We start from the raw sequence: 17,259 nt of genomic DNA, 5'->3' as shown, positions 1-17,259 counted from the left end.
TACTACAGTTTACTGTTTTATTTCTGCTGCTTTTGTTTTTGTTAAGAAGGGAGATTGGCTTTTGCAGAAAGAGGTAAACCTCGTCAGGAAAATAGAAGAAGTTGTAGGGAAGCAAATGGAGGAATTTGAATGCAAGGAGAAGGAGGCACTTGCTGATATTACCAAGGTACTGCGTTTTTCAGTTGAAAGAAACGATTTAAATACATACACCAGCTATGGGCTAAGTAAAACTTGTCGAAAAACTAGCCTTCAACGTCCATTTTCGGTTTCGGAAATGTTTGCTTATGCATTATACCTTGAACGTGCAGGTTTTCAAGGCGAGGCGTGTTGCAAAGATAAAGATGCTGGATGATGGGTTTTGAGAAAGCCTAGCGCATGAAACATGTAGGCGAGTAGGGAGTGGGTAGTGGGCTTCACAGCCTCGGTTTCAATCTCAATTGGTAGGGCCCATTTTGCTTTGTGGCCTAAAATTGGGCTAGTATTTGCCCTCAATTTGGGTTTTAGGTTTTAGGTTAATTTTAGGTCGGGTTGGAGTGGATTTTGGGGGGAAGAGAAATTTTAGGTTTTAGCCCACCATTGAAGATGGTCTTAAGACCTACTCCAACTCTTGAGATAAAACTCAAATTTTAGGTTTTAAACTTATTCCAACTTGCTCCAACTTTGGCGCAAATATGAGTTAAAACTCAAAGAGTAATGTTATTCATACCATATTTTTATACCACATCATTTGTAAAATTTAAAAAACTCAAGAAAAGAAAGGAGAAAGACTCATCATTTAATTAATTAGTTTTTTTTTTAATTATTAATTTATTAAATAAATAATTAAATGTAAAATTTTGATTAATTCAAATGATATGTCAACGTCGGGTCAGAGAATCCCGCGGCTCCGAGAGGATCCAATTCCGCCAAGTTCTATCCTTTTTCCAGACCCTCCAAACCCTACAATTGCGATCAGAAAACGACATGTCGACCGAGGAAGAGAAAATCGAAGCCCTGTACCAGCACCCGCCCCGCGGAAGAAGAGGCGCCGTCGACGACGGAGCGAAGGTGAGAAAAATATCTCCCTCAGACCTCCGACGACGAGGTTTTCGAGATCGACGAAAACGTTGCGATGCAGTTCCAGACTGTCAATACTTTCTTCCAAGATGAGAGCGTGGCGCGCGGCGTGGTGATGGCGGTCCCGAACGTCCACAACGCGGAGCTTGTCAAGATCATCGATTTCTGCACCAAAAGCCTGGATCTGAATTGGAAGGCGGAGCACGAGGAGGCGTCGAAGAAGGAGCTGAGGAAGTTCAACAACGATTTCGTCAAGGACTAAAGCACCGATAGCTTAATGCAGCTGATCCTGGCCACGTATTACTTGAACGTCGATCAAATGCTGGAGGTGCTGTACGGTGCGTCGCCGATCGAATCAAGAACAAGAGCGTGGAGTACGTGAGGAAGTTGTTCGGCGTCGAGAATAATACGCCCGAGAAAGAACAGAAGCTTCGCAATGAGTATGCTTGGGCTTTTTTAAGGAGTCGATGATGACTGAAAATTAAATTATATTAATTTTTAAGAAAGTTACAGTTTTTTGTTGTTGTGGAATTTAGGGTTAGGGTTAATTTTGTGAAAGTAACAAGGGGAACACTGGCAATTTTAATTTTATTGATGATGGTGTATGCGTTGTTTACTTGCAAGTTTTCATTGATGCGAATTTTTTATTTTTGCAGTTTTTTCTCAGTCTAAGAGACAATGATTAAGATTTGAGGATTAAAAATCAGATACGGATAACTTTTGGTCTCGACGGTTCTAATAATATGAAGAAAGTTGAAGCTTCACTATACTATAAAATAAGTTGGCAATATGATGGTCAGTTATAGTTTAGTCGTATTCCTTGTGAGAGGCTTAGTGCAAGGTTTTAAGTTTGATTATCGCTAAAGGCGAAGTTGAACCATATTATTATGGCAAATCTATTGTAAGACTTAGTGCACTCATTGCCTAGTGTACAGATCGTATGTTAAAAAAATGGCAATATGGTATATGGAGAGAAGTCCAACTTCACATAAACCCTTGCACCGTTTCTTCTTTCAACAATATGAAACTCTTTTGCCTTCACATTCACACGCAAATACATGATCATGTTGGTTGATCTATTTTGCATCACAAAATCTCCTGCTCTGTATTCCATAATTTTGTAAAGTGAACGAGTTAAAATATGGATTTGTACAGTCATGCCTACTTGGTATGAGCCAATGAAGTAGCTACGTTGGAATCTATAGTGGAACCACCAAATCAAAGAAGGCAGACTCGTGCCACCGTGGAGATACTCATGTATTCTTATAGCAGACAATATTTCGATTGTATGTAAGAATCTCTCGAATTGACGGCGAGGCTTTCAATTGAGTAGATGGATGAGGATATACAGTTTACTTTCCTAAGGAAAATCATGACAAAGGCAACACCTGGACAAGTGGAAGCCGGGCATATTTGGTTTCTGGTCAATTCATATATGTTAATATTAGACAGGAAACTCTCAGCAGCTAAAAGCAGGTAACAATCAAAAGCACTTAAAATTGAGTCAATTTTCAAACTTCTAAAGAACTCTTGATCCTCTTTTTGAAACAAACTAGGCCACATAAGAAACAAATACCTTCGATCTTTACCGAAGGTGTAAACATCGAAATTTCGGTGAAATAAATGTACCAATGCATTAAAATTACAATCTTCACTCATTTCACCTACATCATCCACTTACTTCACCTACAACCTCCACTCATTTTACCTATATTATCCACTTATTTCACCTACAACCTCTACTTATTTCACCTACATCATCCACTTCACAAAAAAAAAAGAATGGTGGTGATTCACTCTCAAAGCGTATAAATAAGCTTCTCCATCAAGGGATCAAGACACCAATTCACATATACATTTCTCTACCCCCAAATTGAAAGAGAATTCCCCAAATCCTTGAAGCTATGAAACTCTAAAGCTTTCAAGCATCCAACCTCCCAAATTCCCAAGAATCCCGAAGGATCAAGAAAGCTCTCTCCGTTCTTCGTCAAATCCTTGAAGAAATCCATACAACCGTTCATCAAGATCAAGCCCAAAGGCCCTTGAAGATCTGTTCATTGTTCATCAAGATCAAGCCTCGAAAGCCTTGGAAGATCCGTTCATCGTCGTTCATCAAGATCAAGCCCAAAGACCCTTGAAGATCCGTTTATCATTCATCAAGATCAAGCCCCGAAGGCCCTTGAAGATCCGTTCATCCTCGTTCATCAAGGTTAAGCCCAACGCCCCTTTAAGAAATCCACACAACTGTTCATCAAGATAAAGCCCTTACATGGAAAATTCATGCGATGAATGAGACAAGAACGCGTGTACAAAATAATATTTTGTATTAATTTTGGGGTTACAATCTCTTTTACAATTTGATCATCTGATTCTATCTTCGTAAGGTGTAGATTTGTGGATGGGTTGTTGATCTTCAAGGGCCTTCGGGGTTTAATCTTGATGAACAGTTATGTGGATTTCTTCAAAGGGCATTGGGCTTGACCTTGATGAACGAGGATGAACGGATCTTCAAGGGTCTTCGGGGCTTGATCTTGATGAACGATGAACGGATCTTCAAGGGTATTTGGGCTTGATCTTGATGAATGAGGATGAACGAATCTTCAAGGGCCTTCGGGGCTTAATCTTGTTGAACGATGAACGGATCTTCAAAGGCATTTGGGCTTGACTTGATGAATGAGGATGAACGAATCTTGAAGGACCTTTGGGGCTTGATCTTGATGAACGATGAACGATGAACGGATCTTCAAGGGCCTTTGGACTTGATCTTGATGAACGGTTGTGTAGATTTCTTCAAGGATTTAACGAAGAACGAAGATAGTTTTCTTGATCCTTCGAGATCTTGGGAATTTGGGAGGTTGGGTGCTTGAAAGCTTTAGAGTTTCATAGCTTCAAGGATTTGGGGAATTCTCTTCTAATTTGAGAGTAGAGAAATATATATGTGAATTGGTGTCTTGATCCCTTGATGGAGAAGCCTATTTATAAGCTTTAAGAATGAATCACCGCCATCCTTTTTTTTTTTTTTTTTGTGAAGTAAGTGGATGATGTAGGTGAAATGAGTGGAGATTGTAATTTTAATGCATTGGTACATTTATTTCTCCGAAATTTCGATGTCTACAGTAGGTGCCAAAGAAGAATGAGAAAAAGCCCCAAAAAAACAAAAAGGAACAGGCCAAGATAATAACACGCGATAACGTAAAACTTCACATCAGTAGCAATACAAGCACATACACAATAAAACCTAACATTAGTTCACTGCACAATCCACTAAGGTGTAGTGTCATATTCGGCAACTAATCCAACCTAAAACTCATCTCTAATGATAAGATGCTATGCCCGGGAACAGATTTGACATTAGCTTGGCCAGAATCATCAACATTAAGTATCTGCCTGCTGCTGTTGGGCTTGTTGTTGCTGTTGCTGCGGCTGTTGAGGTTGAGACTGAGCCCACGGCATGAAAGACACAGGTGGTCTAGGCTGTTGAGCAGCATACAGTGCTGGTTGATCAACTGGCTTCCCCATGATCATCCCAGGAGCTCCCACTGGATGCTGCGGTGGAACATAATAGTACGGAACGTCTGCTGGGGAACCCACCACCGGGAGGGTAGCCTTGGTCACTCCTAGCCCCTCTTCCTTCAACTCATCTCTTGGGATAATATCAACCAAAAAATCAAAGACGTCAGTCCTGGAAATAGCAGCTGCGATATCATTCTTTTGTAATGTCCTCCTTTTGTTCTCCTCTGTGTGAATCCACGAGCGCAAAGTCAGCTCCAATATGAATATTTCACATGCCTTTGCAAATACAACTGGAGCCTCGGCAGATATCATTCGAACATCCTCATCAGCTTTCATTATTTTCTTAATTCTAGCAAGTGGAAGGCTGTGATTCTTGAAGTCAGATGCTTTCTCAACGTCTTGCATTTGGTCGGACCAGAACTCTTGAAGCTGCACCTGTTGGTGGTGGGGAAAGTGCTGTATTTTCTGGTAGGCAAGCTGATGTGACGGATCAGGGAAAGTGGTGGGGGCCTGCGATGGGGAAGTGACGGCCACAGCAAGAGTTCCAGAAGCCACTATGGGAGCAGTTTGACAGGACGAAGGAGCATATGATGCCATTTGGCCAGAACTTGCTACGGCACCATCCACAGGCTGCTGCTGTTGCTGTAGTGTTTGTTCTGAGTGATCCATGGTTAACAACGGGAAAGTATATTTCTTGTCCTTGCTATTCCCTAATCATAACGCCGGATAAAATTAACAAACTGAATAAAAGGACATAAGCAAATATAGGACCCTTGCGATACAAGAACAAAAAAAGCATCGGAAAATAGAAAATGTCAAAAGAACTCTTCTTTTCACCAAAACCAAATAGTTTCAATCACCTCCGACTCCAGTTTCTAGGGGGTAGTCGGCCAGCTTTTGAAAAACTGGTGTGGAGATCTATACCAAAAATCCTTTTTGTTGGGGTGGGGGGACTTTTCGATTTGATGAAGGGAAACTCAAACATTCAATAATCTCCGTTTACGCCTCTGCAATAACCAAACGTGAGTTCTGTTTCCACTCATCTATCCACTTAAATAACACGCTTACTACCCTGCCTGGGAAAAAGCTAGTAATTTGAGAGCCTAATTTTTTTTCATTTCTCACTTCTTATCGAATCCGCTCTGTAGATTCTACAGTTCCTTCACTAAACAACGCGTCTCGTTTCTGCAGGAAATCATTCTTGCCAAATAATTTTATGACAATTTATGACACATACATGCTTATATTTATATAATCACAAACAATATATACACAAACCCTTGAAAAAAAAAACAAGAATACTAAAACATAATCAATCACAGAAGAATCTAAACAACAGTCATACAAAATGAACAGGCACTCGCTAACTGCACGCCTTCAAGTTTCTAACAAGTAAAGCTTAAATAATACATTACTGTTAACTAACAAGTTAAAATTGTATAAACAAACAGTTAAGAGAGGATTAGGGAAGTTTTGATTTCATATTATCCACATTCAAGCTCCTAATGCACTATTTGGTTGCTAAAAAAACTAAAATTCTAGTCCTTTTTTCCCATTGGGTGCTTAATTAAGTGAACCCACTAATTACAACACGATCCAGAACAACATAAACACATAAAGATGGAAAATTTTCCATTTTTCTTGCCTAAACTTTCCCAGCACCCAAACAGAGGATGCAAACAAAATAACAAGCCAGCAGACAATTTCCTCAGAACACCCAAAGAAAAAAGTAAAATTAAAAATTACCCAGTAAAGCTTAGCTGAATCTTCTCCTTGGCAGAAACCCTATGAGAGAGAAAGAGAGAAGAATCTAGAGAGCGAGAGTGAGAGGGTTAAAAGGGAGGGACAGAGAAAGTTTGAAATGTTTGGGTTTTTACTTACAGAGAGAGAGAGAGTCATGGGAGGGTGGGAGGGTGGGAGAGAGAGAGAGAGAGAGAGAGAGTTATGGGAGGAAGCATGGATATGTTGACACGTTTCGAACACTGAGTTCTGACTATCGTGGAGTTATGTTCAGAACTGCCACGTTTCGAGCGTTCACTGGAGCTACAGTGGACAGGAATGCTAGCGTATGCGACCGTGACGTATGAGAAAAATGACTGCTTACATGGTTTATATGGGGTAAGGGGTATTTCGGTAATAACATTTTTTTCCAGGTAAGCATGCAGGAGAGGCCGTGGAGCAATTTCATGAGGTCATGTGACTGCTTACATGGTCCATCATTTATTACTCGATTGACACTAGACAATGTGAACATGGAGAAATTCGGTGTATGACGGTCGGATCACGTGTTTATAGAAACTACCGAACCAACTTGAGTGCTCTCACCCTATAAAAGGGTTGAATGCAGCTACAATGACAGAAGTAGTTCTATATCGAACTCCACAAGCTTAAAAATACATGATTTGGAGCAATTTTTGGCTACACTCTATACTTAGCTTAGAGTGGTTGAGGAAAATGATGGGGGACGGACAATGCATCATTTGGTCTATCAACACCAACCCTACTCTACCATTGTGCGGCCATTCGCACAATGGCGTGCAAGTGGTGTTATTTTTGAGCTTATTTTAAAATTTTGGATCAATTGTACGAAATCTCTCAAGCTTTGGGTCGATATCTGGTTAGGGTTGTGGCCGGCATGGTTGAGGGAGGGATAGAGGTGAGTTTGGGAGGGCCAATTGATCCATATACCCACAGCTGCAAAAGCTACCTAAATGAAAGCTCTCACTTCATAAAAGTCCACATGCTTAAGTAAAGTGGGCTCACAAGAGTGAGTTGTATGACACATGTACATCGCTATGGTAACATTTCGTATAATCATACAATATAAGTTCTGTGAATCCACATAATATCATGATGGTCTCAATCCCCTTCCAAGTTATCCATTTTCTTCTACTCCGAAGTTCCCCCTTTTTCTTTTTTATTTTTACGTGTGAATTTTTAACTATAACACGTAGACAACACAAATTGAATGATGTGGATCTTGTGTAGCTATTGAACTTTACATGTAAGATGACCTGCTTTGATACAAAAGAAAGTTTAAGTTTTACCTTAAAACCAATTGGCACAATAAAGAACAGCTCATCTTTTTATAAACACATAAAATTCATTCTTTTCTCGATGTAAAATTAATTTTCTCAACACAAAGGACAAATACATTATAGAAAAACTCTTACTTTAACAAGTCCTTATCAATAAAGCAACCGACAATACAATATGAGCTGCTTAATTAGGGTTGACATTGCTACGTTACTCCAAAACCAAACCGGTTGCAATTGCAAGCAAAACAGAGACTCTGTGTGAGCTGTGAGGCCACCCCTACTGTGTCTCATTGCTTGTTTTGCCGACCGAGGCGAGAGGGACTAGTGACAAACAACAAATGACACCCAATTAACACTTGTGGGCCCCGCAGTAGTTGTTGATGTTACCGACCCAAAAATCCCAATTCGTTTGTCTTTTAAGGCCGTCCGGCTACTTGTATGCAAATTTTACCACAATTCCTTCATTCCTCCAAACCTTTCTACATCTAACAACAAGAAAACCTTGCTGTTTCCCACCTTATCATGTTCCCTCCGAGGAAGGGTGGGGGAATCCAAATATGATGCATAACCACTAAGCATAATGCATGTTTGTTTTACCTGTGACGTTGAAATTTATTAGAGTTATGCTAAGGTCAGTCGCTCATGCGTGCGTGAATGATTTCTAATCGCTGATTAAACGCGATTTCTGAAGTGATTTACAATCAGACATCGCTCACACGCATGACTAGCGCTCGGTTTCCATTAGTGTCTTAAATGTCCAAGCTTATCCCACCTTCAAGAACTAGTTGCCAATAAACTTGCTAATGAAACAAAAACCTCCCTCTACTTACAACAATTAATTATTTTTCACCTTCTATATATGTTAAGAATAAAAATATTAAGCTTCAAAATTGAATTAAAAACTAAGCATTAATCTCCCTGGAATAGTTCAATTATTTTGTATTAGAGATGATTGCCCATCGCCTCAAAACAAAGGGAATATTCTAAATCAGCATTGTTAATAAAGGTACACTATGTGAGTAGGGGAACCAGAACCACTTAAGTTCCTAAAAGCATTTATCCTCCTCTTGCTATTCTCTCCCTGCAAACTCCTCCAAAACCTAGCAATGGAAGATTTCAATGCTTGGCTCTCCTTCCCCTTGCATGAGAACCTCAACCATGATCTCGCCATTCGGAGGTTTTGTCCGGCGCGAGTTGAGCAAGAACAAGGAGGAGGTGGAGGTGGAGAGTGGGATGAAATGCTAAATGAGATTGAGTTTTCTTCATCCTCTCACACCACTAGCACTCCATGCTTGCCTCCTTCAGAGGTTGACGAATTCGTCGATAGCTTCATCAACATGGATCATTGCATTGATGATCATGACATTCAGTCCATGGAGAAACAACAAAGTAGTAGTAGTATTGAGTACTATGATCAAGATGGGATCGAGACATTTTCAATGGCAGATGATCTGTATGGAGATGTTCTGATGATGATGGAGGAAGAAGATGATCATGTGGATATGAGTGGCTTGGCGGAAGATTTTCGGGTTGCGAAAACTGAGATGATGCCTGGGGTTGAGGTGGCGAGCCATGGTGTGGACCAAGGGCTTAACTTGGTGCACATGTTGCTCGCTTGTGCCGAGGCTGTTGGCTGCAGGGACACCAAGCTTGCAGACTCATTGCTCGCCCAAATTTGGGCATCTGTGAGCCCTTGGGGTGACTCCTTGCAAAGAGTTTCATACTGCTTTGCAATGGGATTGAAATCAAGGCTTTCGCTTCTTCAAAATGTCAACATAAATGGCACATTCAACAACGATATGATGGATGTTTCAGTGACCTCTAGGGACGACAAGTTGGAAGCTTTTCAACTCCTTAACCAAACAACTCCTTACATCGCTTTCGGTTTCATGGTTGCCAATGAAGCTATATGCCAAGCAGCGCAAGGGAAGGAAGACTTGCACATCATTGATTTGGGAATGGAGCACACTCTTCAGTGGCCTTCTTTGATTAGAACCCTAGCATCGAGACCCGAAGGCCCGCCTAAGAAGCTGCGAATCACCGGACTCGTTGAAGATCACAATCTGTTTGAGCTTGAAGCTGGCATGAGAGCTCTGGTGGAGGAGGCTAGCTCGCTAGGGATACCAACAGAATTTAGTTTGATATCGGAGCCGGTGAAACCATCACTCCTAACAAGAGAGAACCTAGACTTGAGAGAAGGGGAAGCATTATTTGTCAATAGCATCATGCACTTGCATAAGTATGTCAAAGAGAGTAGAGGCTCTCTGAAGGCAATTCTTCAAGCTCTGAAGAAATTAGGTCCATCTGTGCTTACATTGGTAGAACAAGATGCAAACCACAACGGGCCATTTTTCCTCGGGAGATTCCTCGAGTCTCTTCACTTTTACTCAGCAATTTTCGACTCCCTTGAGGCTAGCCTCCCACGAAACAGCCCTCAGAGGATGAAGATCGAGAAGCAGCACTTCGCGGACGAAATCAGAAACATTGTTGCTTTTGAGGGATTAAATAGGATTGAGAGGCATGAGAGGGCAGACCAGTGGAGAAGGCAATTAGGGCGAGCCGGGTTTCAAGTGATGGGGTTGAAGTGTACAAGTCAAGCAAGGATGATGCTATCTGTTTATGGCTGTGATGGCTACACTTTGGCTAGTGAGAAGGGTTGTCTCCTCCTCGGGTGGAAAGGCAGGCCGATAATGCTGGCATCGGCATGGCAAGCGCACAGCGTGTCTTCCTCCTAGACTCCTACTTCGCCTCCGCTGTCATATCACCGTGGTTGCAGCTGGTCGATTCAGTTAAGCCATTGGCATAGTCATTTCATTTCATATTCGAAAGTAATAACTTGGGATCAGGAACACGATGCCAGATTTTGATTCCTAAACATTTTCTTACTGATGTTACCTTACCTGGCTGCGTTTTATAGCCAAATTGGTAGAAAATAAATGCACGGATGCATGAACAGAAAAAACCAAATCGTGCATTCTCTTTCGAAAAGCTTAAACAATCCGCTACAATTTCGTGAATTTCGTGGGAATACAGTAAAACAAAAGAAACCGCTCGGAGCCAGTTCCATTCCGGAAACAGTGGAAACCACGGATCTATGCTCCGATCAGGATATCATACACACCATCTTATGTGTTAACGATTGAACGAATGAAATATTGCGTCTAAATCGTGCAAAAACGACACAATTCGAGTGTTCAAATTATCATTTAGGAGCTTTGTGACCCTGTGCTTTAGGTTGGCTAGCCGCTGTAGTCATTACTCGTAAGCATCTGGTGATTTCTGTGAAAGATGGCCTGGCTGCAGGATTAGGGGCCCAACACTGCTCCATAAGCGTTTTCCATTCGGGATCACAATGGCTTGGAATGGTGGGTCTCAACGTGTTATTTACAATACCTCCTGCAGGTAATCAAAATAAAATTCGACAAAATTAAATCCGGAGGCAAACATCAGTCTTAAGCGGTGTAACTATACTGACATGCAAGCACAAGCTCAACGAAAGGGACAGAGTAAGACAATTACCTATGATTGCTCCATAGTGCATGTTGGCATATGGCTCCTCGCCAGTAAGAATCTCCCACAAGACGATGCCAAATGAGAAAATATCAACCTACGACATTTAATCAAGAGATCCAGGTATGAAACTTCAATCATGTTATAGTTCGCTGAATCTAACTGCAATTCGTCGGTACACAGTCTATCACTTACTATCTATCTACTTCTATCTCCACTGTAAAAGATATATAAATAAAATTTAAACAAAAAAAACTTAAAAATAAATATTACCTTTTCGGAGACCTTGGTGCTGCTGCCATTCAGCAACTCTGGGGCCATCCATGGTAATGTTCCCCGTACACCACCAGAAACCAGGGTATTTCGTTTAATTTTTGAAAGCCCAAAATCACCGACCTAGGAAGCCACACATGTTATTGGAATGTAAGTTGCAAAGAGAGAGAAATAATCATTTTCCTAAATCAGTACAGTAATTTCATAATAATTACCTTGCAAATTGGCCGTGCAGGATCTTTTAGGTTCACGAGTAAGTTGTCACACTTCAAGTCAAAATGCACAATATTCTTTGAGTGTAAATATTCCATTCCAAATGCTGCATCCATGGCAATTATTAGTCGCTTGCGGCGATCGAGATACCTGCATTTGAAGATTCAGAGAAAGAAGGTGAAAAAGAAAGAAACAATTGCTTCCATTCAGAAACAGTGAATCTGAAACAGATGGATGAAAGTATATCTATGATATATGAAAGCATGAAACAAACTATGACCATAAAGAATGGTAATCAATGAACTATTACCTGTCTTTTCGAAGTAAGACATGCCTAAGAGAACCATCAACCATGTACTCCGTAACAGTAGCAAGTGTTCCCCCTGGTCCATCTTGCACCACACCATAAAATGCCACAACATTTGGATGGTGAAGCTTTGAAAGAATGTCAGCTTCCCGCCAGAACTCTATAATCTGACAATGGAGTAAGAAAAATCATTAAGGCCTTGAAAAGTAAAATATTAACGTGTCACAGAAGCAATAAAAATATGCGATCATATTTCGTCTACTTGCTTCAATAAATGTGAGTTTCATTACAAAATTCAGGTGGGAAGTAATAATTACCAATCTCTCTTGCTCTGACGATCTCCCAGTGAAGCAGCTCTTATTTAGCCTCTTAATGGCAACATCACTGCCCCTCCATTTTCCATGGTATACAGTCCCAAAGGTACCAGAACCCAGTTCCTTCAGCTGTTCAAGGTCTTCGTTCTTTATTAACTATCATGTCCATGAAGAAGAAAGAATCAAACAGAAGTAAAACGGAAAGTCTTTACTATCAGACAAAGTAGGTTAACCAATGCCAAAAATAACAGGTCCTTTGCATTCAATAGCAAGTCTGTTTAGAAGTATAAAAGAACAAATAACCAAGTAACCGGGGAACTAACTGCTCTAACAACAATAAAACAACCAAAGACCATTCAGAGTTTTCAAAATTTCCCGGATAAAACATTACACATTAAAAGTTAGGGATGACTCTTTGTGTGTGTGTGACCATGCACCAATACATGCATGGACTCACACACAAATATTATCCAGATTCGAATCCTAAGCTAAGCGCTAAATACACTAAAAAAACGCTTTTCCTACTACAAGCTACACTCGAATGAAGCCAAATTTTTGTTTGTATCTCTTTTGCTATAATCAATCAATTAATAGGTATTAGTTTACCTAAGCAAGTTATTATGAGAAATCATTTGTATCAAGTTATTGAACATGTAAGCATCACACCTGCAAGGTACTGATATCAAAATCTCCCAAAGAAGGATCTAAAGGAGGTAAACCAGCTTTTCTGCTTGCAGACTTCCCATCCTATATCAAAGTAAATGAAACATTTTTTGATAAAAGAGTAAATGAAACATTGTTAGCAAAGAAGCAATTTGTTAAGAAAAATGAGACCTGATCAAAAGACTACCTCATACTCCAACTCCTGCGCTCTTACGTTTTCCATCATTCCCTCAAATTGCATACTTTCAGTGTCCTTCACTTGGGAATCACCATAATTAGAGTGCAGAGCTGTTGCATTAGCTTTAGCCATTCCAGGCAACTCTGTGCGCATGTCTTCCACAAATTTAGGCTGAGGACCAGCTCCTTCTCCTGTTAACGGTGTCGCATGATAAGATCTACCTTCTTCATTTCCAATCACAGGCGGAAAACCAAGATCCTGGTCCATAAGAGAAACATCTTTTTTATCAAACCCTTCTTGTGCTAACTTCTGGAAATATGACCAGCGTCTCGGTTCATGATTTTCCAGATTTAAGCTCAAACCAGTTCCATCCTTTTGCAACAAACCAATATCAGGGGAGTCTTCAGAAAGTATTGCCTTGGAGAATATATCTGACAGGAAATCTCTGGGAAATCGTTCTTCAATATCAATAATGATGTCTCCCTGCACTGGGGTAGAAACACCAACTGAAGCTGTTTCTTGAGAAGCATCTTTAGATAACTTCCCTGTCAAAGAAGTGAGCTCTGCATGTCCCATAGTGTCTACAGCCCTTGGATCCTTGCTGGTGTCCTCTTTCTGATTAACCTCAGAATGATTAGATGCAGATACCTCATGTTGCTTTCCAGAAGGTAGCCGACTTACATCTGGAAACTCAGATCCAGCTTCTGCAACTTTATCAACCATATGGTTTGGCAATGCCCGCTTTACTTCACCATCTACATCTTGCAAAAGCTTTGCATTCATCTGAGAAACTGAATCAGCAACTTCCTTGTACTTTTGAAGTTGGACGAGTCCATCATCAACAGTTTGAGCATCGATATATGTTGTTGGGGTAGATTGTTCAGTCGGAGGAGTAAGGTTGCCATGTTCCTGTAATTTGTTAACTCCTTCCATGACTGGATCCTGCCTGGTGATATCAGAACGTGAAAGAGTAACGGGAAACGGAGGACCATGAGAATCGTCAGACTTTGTTGATCGATTCAGCAACTCTGCCTGCTCCCTGGGAATTCTTTCTGAGTGGTAGACTCTCTTAGGAAGCACAGGTAGCTCGTGGCAACCCGAATCAATTCCATTGGACAAATGGTCAGCATAAGCAGGAGCAAATGCATTGCTAGTTGTGAAACTATCCTCAACTTCACTAGATTTATGCACCAGAATTGGGTTCCCTGGATCAATTGACGAAGCAACCTTTTCAGGTTCCTGGTACTTTCTTTCATCTTTTGATGCTTCTTTGACAGCATGATAGTTCATCAAACTTCCATCATATGGCTGTAAAGGAACAGAGTCCTCTACTCCTGAGGGGCGGAGTTTTTCAGGGTCACTCTCTTGCTGCAGTAAATCATCATATTTGGGTTTCACCTGCTTTACTGGCATCTCGAAGTTCTGTTCTCTTGAGCCACTGGATGGCTGGCCTTCAATTGAACCTCCTTGTAGATTTAAAATCCCATGATTAGACACCGATACAGTTCCTCCAAATGGGGAGTGACTTGGAAGGGCATGGCCATTGTGCAATGGGTACTGCATATTTTGTCCATAATGCATCACGTCCGTATGCTGAAAAGGAGGATAAGCTTCAAAGGCATTTGAAGGGTTAGGCAGGATTGGCTCGGAAGATTGAACAGTTCTCAATGAAACAATATTGGCAGTTGAATTCAAAGTGCCTAACCCTACTGAGTTTTTTGCAACCCTACTTGTCTCCTTCTCAATATGTTGTCCATTGAACTCATCTAAATTATTTGCTAAAGTGCTCGTCAAACCATGTAGAGTCGAATTTTTTCTTGACCCCAGGTCCATTCCATTGACAGCAACTACATACTGAACCTCAGAATCACCATCCGCACTGTGCAGACCAAACTGAGCTTCCTCCAAATCACTCATGGAGAACAAAAACATCCTAAGCTTTTGTGGTCCTTCTTTATCTTCTACTTCATTCCATTCTTCCATCATATTCTGCAGATCCTCGTCACAAGATACAGAAACTAAGGCATCAAGTTCCTCTCCAGGAAGCTGATATTTAATTACATGCACTTGGTTATAAATTGATAAAGCTTTATGTATAAGCTCCTGCCAGGAAATGTCCTTTCTAACACGGATAATGCGTGTTTCGCCTCCAACATACCTGAGCTTCCCATCGCTCGGTCGGGGTAAGATTTTACCACCAAAGCTACAGAGAACCTTCATTTTCGTTGATGAGCTATCAGAGGCTGCATAAGAGGCATATCCACGCATATGACTATTTTCATAGCCTGATAAAGCTCGTGGTACTGATTGAACAGATGCATGGTTATTTCTATCATCACGTAAAGCTGAGCTCTTTTGTTCAAACTGTTTTGGACCCCTTTCAGCATTAGGAAGCATTGAAGCATCTGAACCACTCTCAGAGCCTGTATGACTGATTCCTAAAATTCCTTTCAGTTCAACATAGTTTGTTGCATAATTTGGATCGCCACCAGCATTTGGATGTACAGGAATTCTGGGGTTCACCCGGTCAAGCATAAATTGAAGAGCAAACTCCTCTCCGGTCTGTATGGAGTAATTATGTGCAGGTTTAACTTCTGGTTTAATGTCATTAGATCTCATATCAGTATGCATGCTGCCCAGAGAGTCCGGCATGTAGGACTGGGATACAGGTCGGTAGTCATCCCTCCCAGGTTCCATGGAATTGTATTGGAACTCTGCTGCGTTCTTAATTGTTCAGTCATACCATTGTTTGAATTTCTTCCTCACCTCAACACCAAAATACTGTCAAAACCTCAGGCAATGAATCAACTCCTATCTGATTTTTTCAGGGAGAAAAACTGAAACAGAAAACAAGCTTCAATAAGCGTCTGGTTTCTATTGTCCATAAAAAATCCAGAAGCTTCAGTAGTCTTGAAAGAGAAATGCTTCATTTGGTAAAATATGTATATCATAGATCTTCTTTTGCTTAATTTCAATAAGTGAAAATATGAAAATGTTGCATCTCCGCATTTTATATCATACTATAAGAAGTCCTTCTTCCCACCCTATTGAAAATGAGTGTTAAATCCTTTAGGTCAAGCCTAAACACATCCACGCCTAAAATTCTAACCACCTTAGCCAACTAACTTCTCCAAACCCGATTTACCACCCACCTTGTATGCGTGTAGGATTCAGCTACAACCAACTCCAATCATCGGGCACCGTATTTTCTCTGTTTTATGACTTATTTCTTCAGTCAATGTGAAAAGCCAAAACTAAAGAACTACTTCTGCAACCTACAATTAACGAAAAACGAAGACGAAGAACAGAATATGATTGTTGAGTTTTAAGCTTGATTATGTATCGCCGCATACGGAAATACCTATCAATAATCATAAACCATTACAAACAGAACAAATAATTAAGAAATCCAACTACTTTATGAAACTTTCCCCCTTTTATGGGTTAATAAAAAAATTCCTTCACCAATTAACAGTCGTAAACCAAATAAAGCATGACCTTAATAGCTCACTCCACAGTTCCAGTATAATACATACATACATACATACATAATACATGCATACATAAACAACATGAATCAACTCCCAGATCAAAATCCGAAAAAAAAAACCCAGAAAACCAAACTACGATCAGAAAAAAAACCAAAAAAGCAAAGAACTAGGTCAAATTCAAAGCAATAATATGAAATTAAACCCACCAAGTACCTGTTTGATTGCAAGAACAATGCTTTTGTACCCAGAAAGCTCCAAATTTTGAATCTTTTAGGTCCCCCCACCTGTTTGATTGCAAGAACAATGCTTTGTGACAGCAGCTCAAAAACCAACCAGAGTTTCAAAATATGAAAAATAAAAATTAAGAAATAAAAACCCTCACTTTCCCACACTTTCCTTCGCTTTGTTGCTCTTTCTATTCAAAATTTTGGATTTTTTTAATTTTTGGCAACCTCCCAGCAATTTAATAACTGCACATAACTAAAAATGGGTCTGAAGGATTTGATTTCTCTGTCTTTTGTTAAATTCATGGATTTTGTTATTATTTATTGTTTTTATTTGCTTTCATGCCAAGTCAAACGGATGAAGACAATGTTAATGTTCCCGGATTGCCCCTATTGGGTTAAGATTTTACGAGAATGCCATGATCGGTAGGTGATGGACCGGTTGACTTGACTTGGTAGTAGTAGGCAAGGTTAAGGAG

The 17,259-nt window shown here is 40.4% G+C and overlaps 3 protein-coding genes and 1 pseudogene across 7 annotated transcripts; 2 read left to right on the top strand and 2 right to left on the bottom strand.

Annotated features, from left to right (window-relative positions):
* Nucleotides 1-873: 873 nt before the first annotated feature.
* LOC126624570 (SKP1-like protein 11) lies at nt 874-1,648 on the top strand (annotated as a pseudogene).
* A 2,583-nt stretch (nt 1,649-4,231) lies between these two features.
* Nucleotides 4,232-6,489, bottom strand: LOC126624568 (nuclear transcription factor Y subunit C-2-like). Its single transcript, XM_050293633.1, has 2 exons — nt 6,316-6,489; nt 4,232-5,279 (listed from the first exon to the last, which is right to left on the bottom strand). Exon 2 carries the CDS (start codon nt 5,236-5,238, stop codon nt 4,432-4,434), a length of 807 nt encoding a protein of 268 aa, XP_050149590.1. The 5' UTR covers nt 5,239-5,279; nt 6,316-6,489; the 3' UTR covers nt 4,232-4,431.
* Nucleotides 6,490-8,606: 2,117 nt separating this feature from the next.
* On the top strand, nt 8,607-10,595 carry LOC126624567 (GRAS family protein RAD1-like). Its single transcript, XM_050293632.1, has one exon. It carries the CDS (start codon nt 8,714-8,716, stop codon nt 10,340-10,342), a length of 1,629 nt encoding a protein of 542 aa, XP_050149589.1. The 5' UTR covers nt 8,607-8,713; the 3' UTR covers nt 10,343-10,595.
* On the bottom strand, nt 10,563-17,088 carry LOC126624566 (uncharacterized). 5 transcript variants are annotated; one of them, XM_050293630.1, is made up of 11 exons: nt 16,939-17,088; nt 16,770-16,840; nt 16,218-16,340; nt 13,075-15,902; nt 12,891-12,971; nt 12,201-12,380; nt 11,914-12,077; nt 11,606-11,753; nt 11,391-11,513; nt 11,127-11,214; nt 10,563-11,003 (listed from the first exon to the last, which is right to left on the bottom strand). In XM_050293630.1, exons 4-11 carry the CDS (start codon nt 15,760-15,762, stop codon nt 10,810-10,812), a joined length of 3,666 nt encoding a protein of 1,221 aa, XP_050149587.1. In that variant the 5' UTR covers nt 15,763-15,902; nt 16,218-16,340; nt 16,770-16,840; nt 16,939-17,088; the 3' UTR covers nt 10,563-10,809. The 5 variants fall into 5 exon arrangements, with proteins under 5 accessions (XP_050149587.1, XP_050149585.1, XP_050149584.1 ...); XM_050293628.1 differs by lacking the exon at nt 16,218-16,340; XM_050293627.1 differs by lacking the exon at nt 16,218-16,340 and having other exon boundaries at nt 16,770-17,086.
* Nucleotides 17,089-17,259: the final 171 nt, after the last annotated feature.

This window comes from Malus sylvestris, chromosome 5 (assembly GCF_916048215.2).
Source record: "Malus sylvestris chromosome 5, drMalSylv7.2, whole genome shotgun sequence".
Taxonomy (NCBI): domain Eukaryota; kingdom Viridiplantae; phylum Streptophyta; class Magnoliopsida; order Rosales; family Rosaceae; genus Malus; species Malus sylvestris.
The sequence above is the reverse complement of the archived record's forward strand: the minus strand, read 5'-3'. Positions and strand labels throughout refer to the sequence as shown.

What these genes read in the sequence shown, in the direction of transcription:
- LOC126624568 (XM_050293633.1), bottom strand. Translation starts at nt 5,238, where the DNA reads ATGGATCACTCAGAACAAACACTACAGCAACAGCAGCAGCCTGTGGAT.
- LOC126624567 (XM_050293632.1), top strand. Translation starts at nt 8,714, where the DNA reads ATGGAAGATTTCAATGCTTGGCTCTCCTTCCCCTTGCATGAGAACCTC.
- LOC126624566 (XM_050293630.1), bottom strand. Translation starts at nt 15,762, where the DNA reads ATGGAACCTGGGAGGGATGACTACCGACCTGTATCCCAGTCCTACATG. An exon ending in CGCAGGAGTTGGAGTATGAG is followed by an intron (nt 12,972 to 13,074) that starts GTAGTCTTTTGA and finishes ACTTTGATATAG; the next exon opens with GATGGGAAGTCTGCAAGCAG. An exon ending in CTGCACGGCCAATTTGCAAG is followed by an intron (nt 11,514 to 11,605) that starts GTAATTATTATG and finishes GTGGCTTCCTAG; the next exon opens with GTCGGTGATTTTGGGCTTTC.